This window comes from Salvelinus fontinalis, chromosome 2 (assembly GCF_029448725.1).
Source record: "Salvelinus fontinalis isolate EN_2023a chromosome 2, ASM2944872v1, whole genome shotgun sequence".
Classification (NCBI taxonomy): Eukaryota; Metazoa; Chordata; class Actinopteri; order Salmoniformes; family Salmonidae; genus Salvelinus; species Salvelinus fontinalis.
Window position 1 is genome coordinate 5907318 of NC_074666.1, and position 12446 is coordinate 5919763.

The window sequence follows — 12446 nt, forward strand, 5'->3', positions numbered from 1 at the left end:
TGGTACTGTTTATATTTAGGTGCAGGAGCTCCTCAACACTTCCGAGCTACTATTCTATAAAGAGGAACAGGAGCTCAAGCAGTAGAACATGTGAGGTGTCGGTACTCAGCTCTGGTGAGCTCCTGCCCAAGTCAAACACTGCTTCTTATGCAAATAGCCTACAGCTGTGTCTGTCCTGAGCTCACTGGTGTGGAGAAACTCTGAGGGCCCAGAGTATTTTATACAATGTTGCAGGTTAGCTAGCTCAAGCTTCAGGCCAGACCCAAGTTAATAGTTGATACAATGTTTCAAGTTGGTTGCAGACAGGACATGTGTAGCCAATGTGATTTATAGGATATATATATAAAAATCTGGATGTTTTCTACCTGCAGGCTGCAATGTTTTTATTTGTTGCCTTTATGTAGGCTATTTTTATATAATTAGCAATAGAAATTACTTTTTTAGTTTATCATTTTTCATTTAGATAGAATTGCGATTAACCACATGACAATGATTTTGAGATATGAAGAAGTTATCATAAATGAAACTGTTCTGCAAAAATGTATATATGAAAACCATAACTGTTACGCAGATCAGTAGAAATGGTAAGATAAATTGGCATTCCACATGAGAAGGGTTGATGACGACTCGTTTATTTATTTTTTTACCGGCAACTTCAGGATATATTTTCTTTCCTTTCCTGGTTATCTAGATCTCTGGCTCGAGTCATTTAAACTCAGTTTTACACAATCCCTGACATTTAATCCTAGTAAAAATTCCCTGTCTTAGGTCAGTCAGGATCATCACTTTATTTTAAGAATATGAAATGTCAGAATAATAGTAGAGAGAATTATTTATTTTAGCTTTTATTTATTTCATCACATTCCCAGTGAGTCAGAAGTTTACATACACTCAATTTGTATTTAGTAGCATTGCCTTTAAATTGTTTAACTTGGGTCAAACGTTTCGGGTAGCCTTCCACAGGCTTTCCACAATAAGTTGGGTGAATTTTGGCCCATTCCTCCTGACAGAGCTGGTGTAACTGAGTCGGGTTTGTAGGCCTCCTTGCTCGCACACACTTTTTCAGTTCTGCCCACAAATTTTCTATGGGATTGAGGTCAGGGCTTTGTGATGGCCACTCAAATACCTTGACTTTGTTGTCTTTAAGCCATTTTGCCACGACTTTGGAAGTATGCTTGGGGTCATTGTCCATTTGGAAGACCCATTTGCGACCAAGCTTAATCTTCCTGACTGATGTCTTGAGATGTTGCTTCAATATATCCATATAAGTGTCCTACCTCATGATGCCATCTATTTTGTGAAGTGCACCAGTTCCTCCTGCAGCAAAGCACCCCCACAACATGATGCTGCCACCCCCGTGCTTCGCGGTTGGGATGGTGTTCTTCTGCTTGCAAGCCTCCCCCTTTATCCTCCAAACATAACAATGGTCATTATGGCCAAACAGTTCTATTTTTGTTTCATCAGACCAAAGGACATTTCTCCAAAAAGTATGATCTTTGTTCCCATGTGCAGTTGAAAACCATAGTCTGGCTTTTTTTATGGCGGTTTTGGAGCAGTGGCTTCATCCTTGCTGAGCGGCCTTTCAGGTTATGTCAATATAGGACTTGTTTTACTATGGAAACAGATATTTTTGTACCTGTTCCTCCAGCATCTTCACAAGGTCCTTTGCTGTTGTTCTGGGACTGATTTGCACTTTTTGCACCAAAGTACGTTCATCTCTAGGAGGCAGAACATGTCTCCTTCCTGAGTGGTATGATGGCTGCGTGATCCCATGGGGTTTATACTTGCGCACTATTATTTGTACAGATGAGCGTGGTACCTTCAGGCGTTTGGACATTTCTCCCAAGGATGAAGCAGCTGATTTCTTTTGATGTTCCCATGATGTCAAGAAAAGAGGCACTGAGTTTGAAGGTAGGCCTTGAAATACATCCACAGGTACACCTCCAATTGACTCAAATGATGTCAATTAGCCTATCAGAAGCTTCTAAAGCCATGACATAATTTTCAGGAATTTTCCAAGCTGTTTAAAAGGCACAGTCAACTTAGTGTATGCAAACTTCTGACCCACTGAAATTGAGATACAGTGAATTATAAGTGAAATAATCTGTCTGTAAACAATTGTTGGAAAAATTACTTGTGTCATGCACAAAGTAGACGTCCTAAATGACTTTCCAAAACTATAGTTTGTTAACAAGAAATTTGTGGAGTGGTTGAAAAACAACTTTTAATGACTCCAACCTCAGTGTATGTAAACTTCCAACTTCAACTGTAAATCAAAAAATACACGGTTAAAAAGTTTGATTGGTTGGAAGAACAGACGACTTTCGGTCAACCAAGATTTTTGTTGTTGTCAGGGACGACCCTAGTGTGTATTCTCATTATTATTATTTGGTTATTGATCGCAATTACCACCTCTCATCAGTCAATCTAATTTCTGTGTTTATCTTATCCAAGGTGACAAGTCAGACAGACTGTCTTTGAAAAGCTCATGTCTAATCATTACAAGCACAGCACTCAGACAGTGACTTAAAACTGCATTGGATATGCTTTGCTTACGCACTGGCATGGTTGGGACAACCTATTCTGAATACGTAATTATTGAACGTCTCCTTTAGTGTTTGAATAGGCAATTGCTGGACGGGTCCCATTCATTATGATAAGAAACAGAAACCTAATATATTCCATGTGGAGAGGATGGCACCACTACACCGCCAGGCCGAACCTGGAAAAGTCCATTAGATTCTATCTTGGCTGACAGATACGACTTGGCATCTCACAATGATTTTAAAACACAACAGAGAAAAGTACTGTATATGGAATTAAAATGACAGAATATTTATATTATAACCATGGTACTTTTGTGGGGTTTATCTGCGTCTGCCAATTAAGTGAATTGGACCACCTGGGATCAACCTCTATCAGCATTGGGGAAGGTGTTTGTGAGTAGGTGCCAAACCTATCAAAGCATCAGTATATGAACTGTGCTTCCAAAATGCACTTGTTTTTGTGTGTACGCACAGCTGAGTGTGTGTGTGTGTGTGTGTGTGTATTTTCATAAGTGAGTCAGGGCTGTTGTATGTGTGACGATTAATTTCACTAACGCAACAAAGGTGCAAAACCATACCAATCAGTGGGGCCGGCGGTGAGACTAGTCTATAGAGTCAGTGGTGAGAGACTAGTCTATAGAGTCAGTGGGGTGATGAGAGACTAGTCTATAGAGTCAGTGGTGAGAGACTAGTCTATAGAGTCAGTGGTGAGAGACTAGTCTATAGAGTCAGTGATGAGAGACTAGTCTGTAGAGTCAGTGGGGTGATGAGAGACTAGTCTATAGAGTCAGTGATGAGAGACTAGTCTGTAGAGTCAGTGGTGAGAGACTAGTCTATAGAGTCAGTGGGGTGATGAGAGTCTAGTCTATAGAGTCAGTGGGGTGATGAGAGTCTAGTCTATAGAGTCAGTGGGGTGGTGAGAAACTAGTCTATAGAGTCAGTGGTGAGAGACCAGTCTATAGAGTCAGTGGGGTGATGAGAGACTAGTCTATAGAGTCAGTGGGGTGATGAGAGACTAGTCTATAGAGTCAGTGGGGTGATGAGAGTCTAGTCTATAGAGTCAGTGGGGTGATGAGAGTCTAGTCTATAGAGTCAGTGGGGTGGTGAGAAACTAGTCTATAGAGTCAGTGGTGAGAGACCAGTCTATAGAGTCAGGGGGGTGATGAGAGGCTAGTCTATAGAGTCAGTGGGGTGATGAGAGACTAGTCTATAGAGTCAGTGGTGAGAGACTAGTCTATAGAGTCAGTGGTGAGAGACTAGTCTATAGAGTCAGTGGTGAGAGACTAGTCTATAGAGTCAGTGGTGAGAGACCAGTCTATAGAGTCAGTGGGGTGATGAGAGACCAGTCTATAGAGTCAGTGGTGAGAGACTAGTCTATAGAGTCAGTGGTGAGAGACTAGTCTATAGAGTCAGTGGGGTGATGAGAGACTAGTCTATAGAGTCAGTGGTGAGAGACTAGTCTATAGAGTCAGTGGGGTGAGAGACTAGTCTATAGAGTCAGTGGGGTGATGCGAGACTAGTCTATAGAGTCAGTGGCGAGAAACTAGTCTATAGAGTCAGTGGTGAAAGACTAGTCTATAGAGTCAGTGGTGAGAGACTAGTCTATAGAGTCAGTGGTGAGAGACTAGAGAGCCACTGTCAGCCTAGGAAGGGAGAAAGTAATTCTGGGATAAGTTAGAAAACGCCCACACACACACAGTGCTCCTGCTCCGTACCCCATCCCCCACGGCCCATCCCGCCGCCCAACCCACCCCTCGCCTACCGCCCGCTAGACTGCCAAAGAGGGGAGCAATAGGAGAAAAAAAACACACAAAAACAAGGTCACGTTTCTAATCAAGAGCGAACACCCCGGCCCCAAGCAGCCCAAAACACTGACATGGAACTGGCCATCTAGAGTGTACCCAAACTCTGCTGTATTTAGTCATCTATACAGAACACAGTCATTTTCTCCTCAAATAGATTCCGTTCTTTAGGTCTAGTAAATACACGGACAAAAACAAGTCGACTTGATTTGGCTCGGTTTCCTGGTTTCTTTCTAGCCGTTGTGTTTGTAAAGCAGGACCCTGCGTTTTTTGACAAACCGGTCTGGTACAGTGAAAAGGAAAGCGCTCCCAATTACCTTGCATTACCAACGACCGCGGCACAGTTTCTGTAGTTAGCTGCTATTCAAATGAAGAAAACACAGGCTTCAACGTAGCGTTGCCGCTGATGGAGCCACCAACAAAAGAACTAGACTAGACCGTGCAAATACTGTGATAACCTAAAATCGAAATCCACGTGCAGGATATTTGAACATAGAAATTGCTAAACTTGGACTAAACTAGAATATTTCCATGTAACATTTTTTTAAAGACTTGAATGTTATTGTGTTTATATAAGCCAGAGCTAGGTTCATGGTTACCAACGTCCGATTGATTTATTGTCCTTACGTACTATCACAGTGTCTGTAAGGTGTTCTCTATGGAAGGACGGCAGAAAAGATAGGCTACATAAAACACCTAAAGCTTTGGATTGATTCCCTCCTACTCCCCATTTCACACTGACCGCTCTCAGAAAACCACACCAATTCCTACAACGTAACAATTACTTTGACCTTTGAACTACAGGATACTGGGCTGTGTTCAGTAGGCACAAAATGGAAGAAAAAGGAGAGGGACTATCTAATGCTCATTTTCGTTTTCTGTTACAAAATGCTTTGAAAACGTCTTATTACTACAGTGTGCCCTTACAAACACGACCATGGACTACATTGATCTACCTCAACTGCCACTTCTTAATGGCACAGTGTTCCTTAACTCATAAAGGACACCAACTTTCATCAGGTTATTAAACTGCCTCCACTGCAGACAAGAAGCACTATGTTAATGGATTCAAGTGCCCCTCAGCCCTGTCAGACGACAGGCTCCAAACCTTCAGCCAGCCCAGTCCTAAACTGGAGAGAGCAAGGCGTGCCTGTACGCATGGCTGCAGCTCACTCTTATCCCCGTCCCCCAAAACCCTGGACAACGATGGAACCGGTTCTTACAAAGCCCTCAATGCCTCTGAGCAGTACCAAGATAACTGAACGAATGCCCTGGGTTTTCCAACAGATAAAATGTGTCACGGTTTATTAGTCTGTCGTGTTGAAAACATTGTGTGTGTATTAGTGTTTATGAAAAACAGTTGATCGGTCTTTTCTCGCATTTGGGAGCGTTTATAACATTCCAGACGTACAAGTGTTTTTTCTGGCACCGAAAGGTCATTACAACTCGAACAGTGAAATACTACTGCCTGACCTTCAAACACTCTGAGCAACACTCACTCGCCAATAGACAGGGAGCATAATTCAAAACCAGCCAATCACAAGCCTTGAGTGTGACGAGACGGCATGTTCTGATCTAAAAGAGAATGGCAATGGTGACTGTATTCCTATGTAAGGGAAAGTGGGTGACTGTTAGGCAGGTACTATAAAGACTAGAAAAGGCACCTTTACCACAGACTTACAAGACCACTGTGGCTCTGTAACATTGACCATCTTCAAACACAAGGGCAGAGTCAGTCAATGCTTTGAACTAGGGCTGAAACGACGCCATTTTGATATTGAATGAGTTGAACGAGTCTCCTCCGGCAGCATATTCTAACAGTGTTTCGGTAGTCGGTAGTGTGAGTGGCTCATTCTTCACATTTCTTCACACGTGGAAATCCCCCACCCACCCTGCCTGCTTTCCTACGAGGCAGAGGAAATAAAAGGATTAGTCTACTACAGTACATTACTGTACTACACTATTACAGTACAGCTTTACTACAGTACATTACAATACAACCTTACTACAGTACTACACTACAACTTTACTACAGTACGTTATTGTACTACTCGGCCTACAGTACATTGCTGTACTACACTACAGTATTACAGTACAGCTTTACTACAGTACTACACTACAGTAGTACACCGCGGTACAACTTTACTACAGTACATTACTGTACTACAACTATACTACTAGAACTACACTACTTTACTACAGTACATTACTGTCCTAGTAGACCTACACTACAACTTTACTACAGTACATTACTGTACTACCAGGCCTACACTACAGTACTACATTACAACTATACTACAGTACAACTATACTACAGTACTCCACAAAATCAGCACTGAAAACCAAGGGTCTTCTTGTATAATAAGCCTTATAACCCTCAAAACCATAGCCTAGCACCTATTGTGGTCCTCTGAAGCTAATTTGGTTGAACATAGTGCTTGCAACGCCAGGATAGTGGGTTCGATTCCCGGGACCACCCGTACATCAAAAAATGTATGCACGCATGACTAAGTCGTGTTGGATAAAAGCATCTGCTAAATGACACATTATGTATTATTTTCATCATCATTAACTAGGCATAAATAAAAGGATAGTGGGGAAATTCAACACTCCGTATGGAAATGCATGAAGAGAAAACCATATTGTTTCCTTAGAAACAGACAGCCATGCATAAATCACACGGTGATGAAACATATGTGGGCTGTCAACTGAACACCCGTGTCAAAGCTAACCAAGTGCAGGTCTTTTGTTGTTTAAATTAACTTTATAAAATGGAACCTGCTTAGTCGCTTACTCCCCACAAAAAAGTAGGCTTGCCGTGGCTACGTCCCATGTTTCCTCTACACAGACAAACACATGGAGGGATTCCTCATTCAAAAAATGCAAAATGGCCGACACCTCATGCTGTACAACATTATACAGCTACGAACGACTTCCGCAGGAATGGAATCCCTCCCCAAGCATGCATGTGCAGAGGCAAGACCATTTCAACTTCATGTAATAATAATAAGAAGAAAACTAAATCAACCAGACAGACACGATTCTGCTTTTGTTGATTTATTTACAGATGAAATGTAGAAGTGGGGCCTAGGATTTAAGGATGGCAAACTGGCCTTCAAAAAGGAAGTAATTTCTATGGTAAATCAAATAACTAGAATAAAATGGTGTGATTTAAAGTGTATTATCTGATAATAGAAAAGCAGTATTTTCTTTACGGGGTGATTGTCGAGTCATTATTCCAACGTTAAAATATTCCCCACGCAGGTAGTGTCCCAAATGGCTCCTTGTTCTCTACCTCGTGCGTACGGGCCGTGATCAACAGTAATGTACTACATAGAAACAGGGTGCCATTTGAGAAGCACACAGGGACATAGCGCTCAGACGATTAACTGTCTGACTACAGCCTCCTCCTCCCAGCATTCTACATCTGATTACTCAGATTACCGCCAATTATGAAGTGGGTGTCTCTCTCTCTCACACACACTCTCTACCCCCAAGCCATAAGGCTGCTAAATAGTTAGTCCGGGTAGCTATTTGGCTAACTATTGAACTATCTGCATTGATCCTTTTTGCACTAACTCTTGACTCGTTCCTGCTACTGTTTATTATCTATCCTGTTGCCTAGTCACTTTACCTCTACATACATGTACATATCTACGACAATTACCTCATAACCCTGCACATCAACTCAGTACTGGTACCCCGTGTATAAAGCCAAGTTATTACTCATTGTGTATTTATTCCTTGTGTTATTATTTTTAGATTATTTCTCTCTGCATTGTTGAGAAGGGCCCGTAAGTGAGCATTTCACTGTTAGTCTACACCTGTTCTCTACAAAGCATGTGACAATTACAATGTGATTTGACACAAACAGGAGAGGACTTAATGGCCATTACATGGGCAGTAGGACTGCACAGGATTTGTCTCCAACCGTATTGCCAGTGTTTTTCTTAACTGCCTGCATTTTGAGTCATTAGGTGGGAGTACACCTATTCTGACAACACTCAGGCAGCCAATCATTATTACTACATTGGGAACAGAGCCTTAAACAAATGTACCTTCACAAACACTGAAATTATGACAAGGCATTATGTGAAGTCTCAGAAAATACAATGTTGCACTGACTGATCAATGTCCTACTGTAAAAGACGTAATGTTAATGAGAAAAAATGTGTCAATCCACTTCAGCTTCTAGAATCCCCAGGAGTATTGTCTAGAATCCCCAGGAGTATTGTCTAGAATCCCCAGGAGTATTGTCTAGAATCCCCAGGAGTATAATCTAGAATCCCCAGGAGTATTGTCTAGAATCCCCAGGAGTATTGTCTAGAATCCCCAGGAGTATTGTCTAGAATCCCCAGGAGTATTGTCTAGAATCCCCAGGAGTATTGTCTAGAATCCCCAGGAGTATTGTCTAGAATCCCCAGGAGTATTGTCTAGAATCCCCAGGAGTATTGTCTAGAATCCCCAGGAGTTTTGTCTAGAACGGCAGGTAGCCTAGTGGTTAGAGCAGTGGGCCAGTAACCAAAAGGTTGCTAAATCAAATCCCCGAGCTGACAAGGTAAAAATCTGTCGTTCTGCCCCACAACAAGGCAGTTAACCCACTGTTCCTAGGCCGTCATAGTAAATAAGATTTTGTTCTTAACCGATTGCCTAGTTTAAATAAAGGTTACATTTTTTTAAAGAAAATTGTCTAGAATCCCCAGGAGTAATTGTCCAGCAGAATCTAACTCATACTAAATTTGAAAGACAGTATTCAATATATCACTAATAATTTATGATTTACATGTACATGCAGAATATGGGGGAAACAAAGTAATCATGCTTAGATCACTCTGACCGTAGCATCTTTCACTAGAAAGCCTAACCACCGTGTTCACTATGCAGTGACGTCGAGCGTGTCAAACCAGTAGCGCGCGGGTGTAAACACTGCACTTCACTGGATGGCAATGCACGTGGAGCAACGCATCCTAAGCGTAAGCAAATGCATCATACAATCACATTCCGCATTAATATCAAAGGCAATGAAACATAAGTAAAGATCCCAGATGTTTTTGCAAATATGATTCCGCCGCGTTTTCAACATATATAAGACTATTACCGGGTAATTATATAAAATATGCCCACCTATCCAAAATATCAAAGAAAATAAAACAGAAAAAAATCTAATTGGTAATTGGATCTGAATGAGGTTCTAATGAGTCGACATTTTCTATTTCCTTCCCGACACTAAATATCTGGAAAAAAGACCAGGAAGTATACGCCATTTCTCAGCTCTCTAGCTCAAGTGTTTGCGATTGTATTTTAAATAGGCCAACTGAAAACGTTGCAACAATGTATCCAACAGTAGATAAAGCATGAATGGGGACAGCAGCAGCAAATTAATATCACTGGCAAAGTGCGTCCTCTTGGTTCTTGCGCAAGAACTGTTGGCGAATTCCCTTCAAAACAGGAAGCTCCGGTATTAAGTATAACGTTAGCAGCCTGACACCTAATCCTGCAACGTAAACAAACAACTGTTACGATGGCCATAGGTGAGACATCTACCTGTTTGCCCCGATAGAATAACCGTTGTTGTCCGGGGTTTACATTGAAGATCTCTTGGATTTTCAGCCTCAGAGACTCAATTTTGGTCAGCCTGGAAAGATCCTCAATGGTTCGTGTCTCCTTTCCGTCTATGGTCCGAATTTGAATCCACATTGTTCCACCGCCCGATAGCCACCAAAAAGGTTACAGAAATCTAATCACAACAAATACAGGGGCTTGGGGGGAAAGGGGAATAACAGTGAAAACGTTCAGCACTCCATAGCCTTTTCCTCTGCAGGGGAGAATGATTCTTGCAGGAGGTGTCGCTCACATGGGTCACCGCGCCAAGCAAATCTCGCGAAATAAAATTCTGTACAATTTGCCGTTAAAGACGCAGGGCCCCTTTTTTGTATTTTCCACTAGATAGCGCAGACCAAATCAAAATTTGCAATATGTCGCAAAAAAAATATGAAAACAAAACATTTGCTTTTTGCTCTTAATTTAACTTTAGGGTTAAGCATAAAGTTAGCATTGTGGTTAAGGTAAGGTTTAGAATTACATTTTAAGATGAATTGTAAAAATGGGCGGGGTTTATGACTTTATGAACGGTGTAACTAGTGAAGACCCTTTTTTTGTGGGCATGCAAATACAGGAAACCAGCCAACGGATGTCAGTATATCCAGAGATACTCCATTGGAATCGTATTAACGCCTATTGTGTAAATTGCCCATGCGTCGTCAATGGGCCGCACGGTGCATTCTGGGCGATTCTTGTACAAGGAAAGCTCTCCTTCAAGTGGGGAATGGGAGTCAATAGCATAGGTGTATAAACATGGCTAATAGCTAAGGTGTATAAAGATGGCTAATAGCTAAGGTGTATAAAGATGGATACCCCCATGTACTTACCTAAAATGCCTTGTTTTCTAAATTCGCCGTATTGTACAGTGCTCTCCGTTATCCTTTTGTATCAGCAAAGCAGAGTATATTAAAAAGTAGATTGTGCTGATTTACTGGCACATTTTGTTCAAGTTGGGAGCCATAGTTTAAGAACTGCGGGTAGTTCTGAAAACAATGACGTCATATCTGAATTTCTCCACCCCCCCCCCCCCCCCAAAAAAAATTTTTTAATCTGAATTCCTCCATCTTTACACACCGTAGTTTAAAAAAAAACATTAGCACGAATTTCATGAAGTACAACATTGCAAATCTTTTCTGAAATGTGAAATAATTAACTTGTTCTCTGTAATGTCATATAGCTTTGGAATCGGGACATTACACACTTGAGGAAAATAGTTAGGTTTCTCAACTTTTAGAACAGATGGCGTGACGATTAGTTTAGCAACAAAGTAACGTGAGCACAATTGGTCGACAGTCTGCTGGGAGGGGCGTTATGCGTTTCTCCATTAATTGTCCAGTGGGATTCCTATCTCCTTTCTCTAAAAACTCTGGTATATCTCACCTTTTTTTTTGAATGTGCAATGTACACAGTGGTCATTGTCAAATTAAGTCATCGATATTGAATGTCTAACTTCAATGTCAAATTAAAGCCTACACCGACTTGCATTGTAAAGAGCTGGGTTGATACATACAACTAGACAGTTATAAAAATTGAAAAAATATAGCTACAAAAATATTTGTCTAAATCAAATTGTCACATGCTTTCTATACGGGAGTAGACCAACAGTGAAATGCTTACAGGCCCTTCCAACAATTCAGAGAGAAAAATAAATAAATACACAATGAGTAACACTAACTTGGCTATACACACAGGGTACCAGTACAGAATCGATGTGCATGGGGTACGAGGTAATTGAGGTAGATATGTACATATAGGTATGGGTAAACTGACTAAGCAACAGGCTAGATAAGCAGTAGCAGCAGTGTGATGAGTCAAAAGCGTTTGTTCAAAAGGGGTCAATGCAGATAGTCCAGGTAGCTACAGTAACTAGTAACTAACTAGTAACTAGTCATAATGTGGCTAATAGACTAGAGTATCTACAGTGCATTCGGAAAGTATTTAGACTCCTTGCCTTTTCCACATTGTGTTACGTTACAGCCTTAATCTAAAATTGATTAAATTAACTTTTTTCCTCCTCGATCTTCCCCTAATACCCCATAATGACAAAGTGAAAACAGGCTTTTAGAAATGTTAGCAAATTTATTTTACAAAAAACAGAAATACCTTATTTACATAAGGATTCAGACTCTTTGTTATGAGGCACGAAAATGAGCTCAGGTGCATCCTGTTTTCATTGATCAACCTTGAGATGTTTCTACGACTTGATTGGAGTCCAGCTGTGGTAAATTCAATTGATTGGACATGATTTGGAAAGGCACACACCTGCCCTTATAAGGTCCCAGAGTTGACAGTGGATGACAGAGCAAAAACCAAGCCATGAGGTTGAAGGAATTGTCCGTAGAGCTCCGAGACAGGATTGTGTGGTGGCACAGATCTGAGGAAGGGTACCAAAACATTGCTGCAGCATTGAAGGTCCCCAAGAACACAGTGGCCTCCATCATTCTTAAAATGGACGAAGTTTGGAACCACCAACACTCTAGATCTCGCTGCCTGGCCA

General features: G+C 41.3%; 1 protein-coding gene across 2 annotated transcripts in view; it reads right to left on the bottom strand.

Moving 5' to 3' along the window:
- Positions 1-10904, bottom strand: part of LOC129810775 (E3 ubiquitin-protein ligase UHRF2-like) — a 103091-nt gene extending 92187 nt beyond the window's left edge. Inside the window, exon 1 of one of the 2 annotated variants that reach the window (XM_055861656.1) lies at positions 10777-10904. Coding sequence is in view for 1 of the 2 variants with exons in the window: in XM_055861650.1 (XP_055717625.1) it covers positions 9893-10045 (153 nt within the window). In the remaining variant the exon portion in view is untranslated. Of the gene's footprint in view, positions 1-9892; positions 10238-10776 lie in introns of those variants that run through there. The other variant, XM_055861650.1, reaches the window with a different exon arrangement.
- Between the last annotated feature and the right edge of the window lie 1542 nt (positions 10905-12446).